Source organism: Cyprinodon variegatus, unplaced genomic scaffold, assembly GCF_000732505.1.
Source record: "Cyprinodon variegatus isolate N-32 unplaced genomic scaffold, C_variegatus-1.0 Scaffold140, whole genome shotgun sequence".
NCBI lineage: Eukaryota > Metazoa > Chordata > Actinopteri > Cyprinodontiformes > Cyprinodontidae > Cyprinodon > Cyprinodon variegatus.
Genome location: NW_015150593.1, coordinates 234,462 through 235,864, shown reverse-complemented (window position 1 = coordinate 235,864; position 1,403 = coordinate 234,462). Strand labels below are relative to the sequence as shown.

Sequence of the window (1,403 nt, the reverse complement as noted above, 5' to 3'; positions counted from 1 at the left end):
AGGCGGGGTTACCAATCTACTCGCTCTGGAGAGCAGAGTTCGCTGCTTTTAGATGTTGTCTCCAAAAGTCTCCATTAGCAGAAAAAAGTCGTTAGATTTGGCGCTAGGAGCTTTATTTAAAATCAAAGTGCTAGAAGGGTCTGAAAAGTTGCTAAATATAGCAACTAAAGCGCTAAGTTAGCAACACTGCTCTTTGCATCATTTGTTTTCAGATGGTTTGCTGCTGTCTGTTTGCACCTTTCTGTGCATGTGCAGCAACATGTGCAGGACTGATCCAATATGGTGGACACTGAAGGGGGGGCTGAGACACATTTAATATTCTAAGCGTTCTGATGGCATTTTTACTAAAGGATTTTTATCAAAAACATAATTAATAAGCACAAATAAGCAATAGTTGCATTAAGAATACAAACAGGAAGGAGTTTTATTGGGCCCTAGGTAACTGCCTAATTTTGCGTAATGGTAGACCCCCCCCTCTGCCTTTTGGTATCAACACATCACTTTCTTCAGGGGTGATTTTGGGTTTCTTAATTATCTCTAATTTTCTCATCTTGAGGAAATATCCTCGTATTGCTGATATTATCTTTCAGTGTAAGATGTTACAGAAATAAAGAATTAATTTGAAGTATTTTAAAACATATATTTAATTAAATATATTATAAATGGGGTTTTAAACCCTCAGAAAGTGATTGAATAGTTTTAAGAGTTTGTAAAGAAGATAAAATGATGAACTTGAGGCCAACCTGTCCTCTGAGCTCGGTTCTCCATCAGAGGAGGAGACCTCCATGCTGGAGCGCCTCTTGTCTCCCAGCTCACCGCCGCTGCTGCTCTTCTCTCCATCCTCGCTAGCAGAGGTGCTTTTATCGCAGCTTATTCCTGAGGAGCGGCTATCATCGTCTAGCTCCTCCTTCAGCTCCTTCATGGTGATTCTACCGTCCTCTCCATTGTTTCCTCCCAGACTTGGCAGGGACGGGGGTCTCTCCTCCGGCTCCTCGGGAACAGTCACTGCTTCCCGGGTTGTCGCTGAGTCCTCCTTCCCCGCCTCCGCAGCGTCTATCGCCGCGGGTTTCTCCTCATCGGCCTCCACGTCCCCATCTTCCATTTTCGGCTCCACTATGCTGACTGCTTGCTGTTCTGTTTCCGGCTCCGTAGAGCCATTTTCTTTTTTCTCACATTCAAGCTCGTTTGTCTCACTCGGTGGGATGTCGCTCCCACCGCTGAGGGCGGTTGATTCCTCTGGACTCTCTACCGCCATTAGGAGCAAAGACGATGAAAGGAGATAGTTCGGCTATTAAAAATGTCTGGCACGGTCAAACGGAACAACAGCGGGACGAAGGCGGGGCCTGAGCGCAGCCTCGGTCTCTGATTGGCTGAGAGGGGCAGTGGGAGGAGAAACGCTCACG

The 1,403-nt window shown here is 46.3% G+C and overlaps 1 protein-coding gene across 1 annotated transcript in view; it reads right to left on the bottom strand.

Moving 5' to 3' along the window:
* LOC107086003 (zinc finger protein AEBP2-like) overlaps window positions 1-1,341 on the bottom strand; it is a 45,015-nt gene extending 43,674 nt beyond the window's left edge. Inside the window, exon 1 of the mRNA XM_015376719.1 lies at window positions 744-1,341. Coding sequence (XP_015232205.1) covers window positions 744-1,255 — 512 coding nt within the window. The 5' untranslated portion in view covers window positions 1,256-1,341. The remainder of the gene's footprint in view (window positions 1-743) is intronic.
* Window positions 1,342-1,403: the final 62 nt, after the last annotated feature.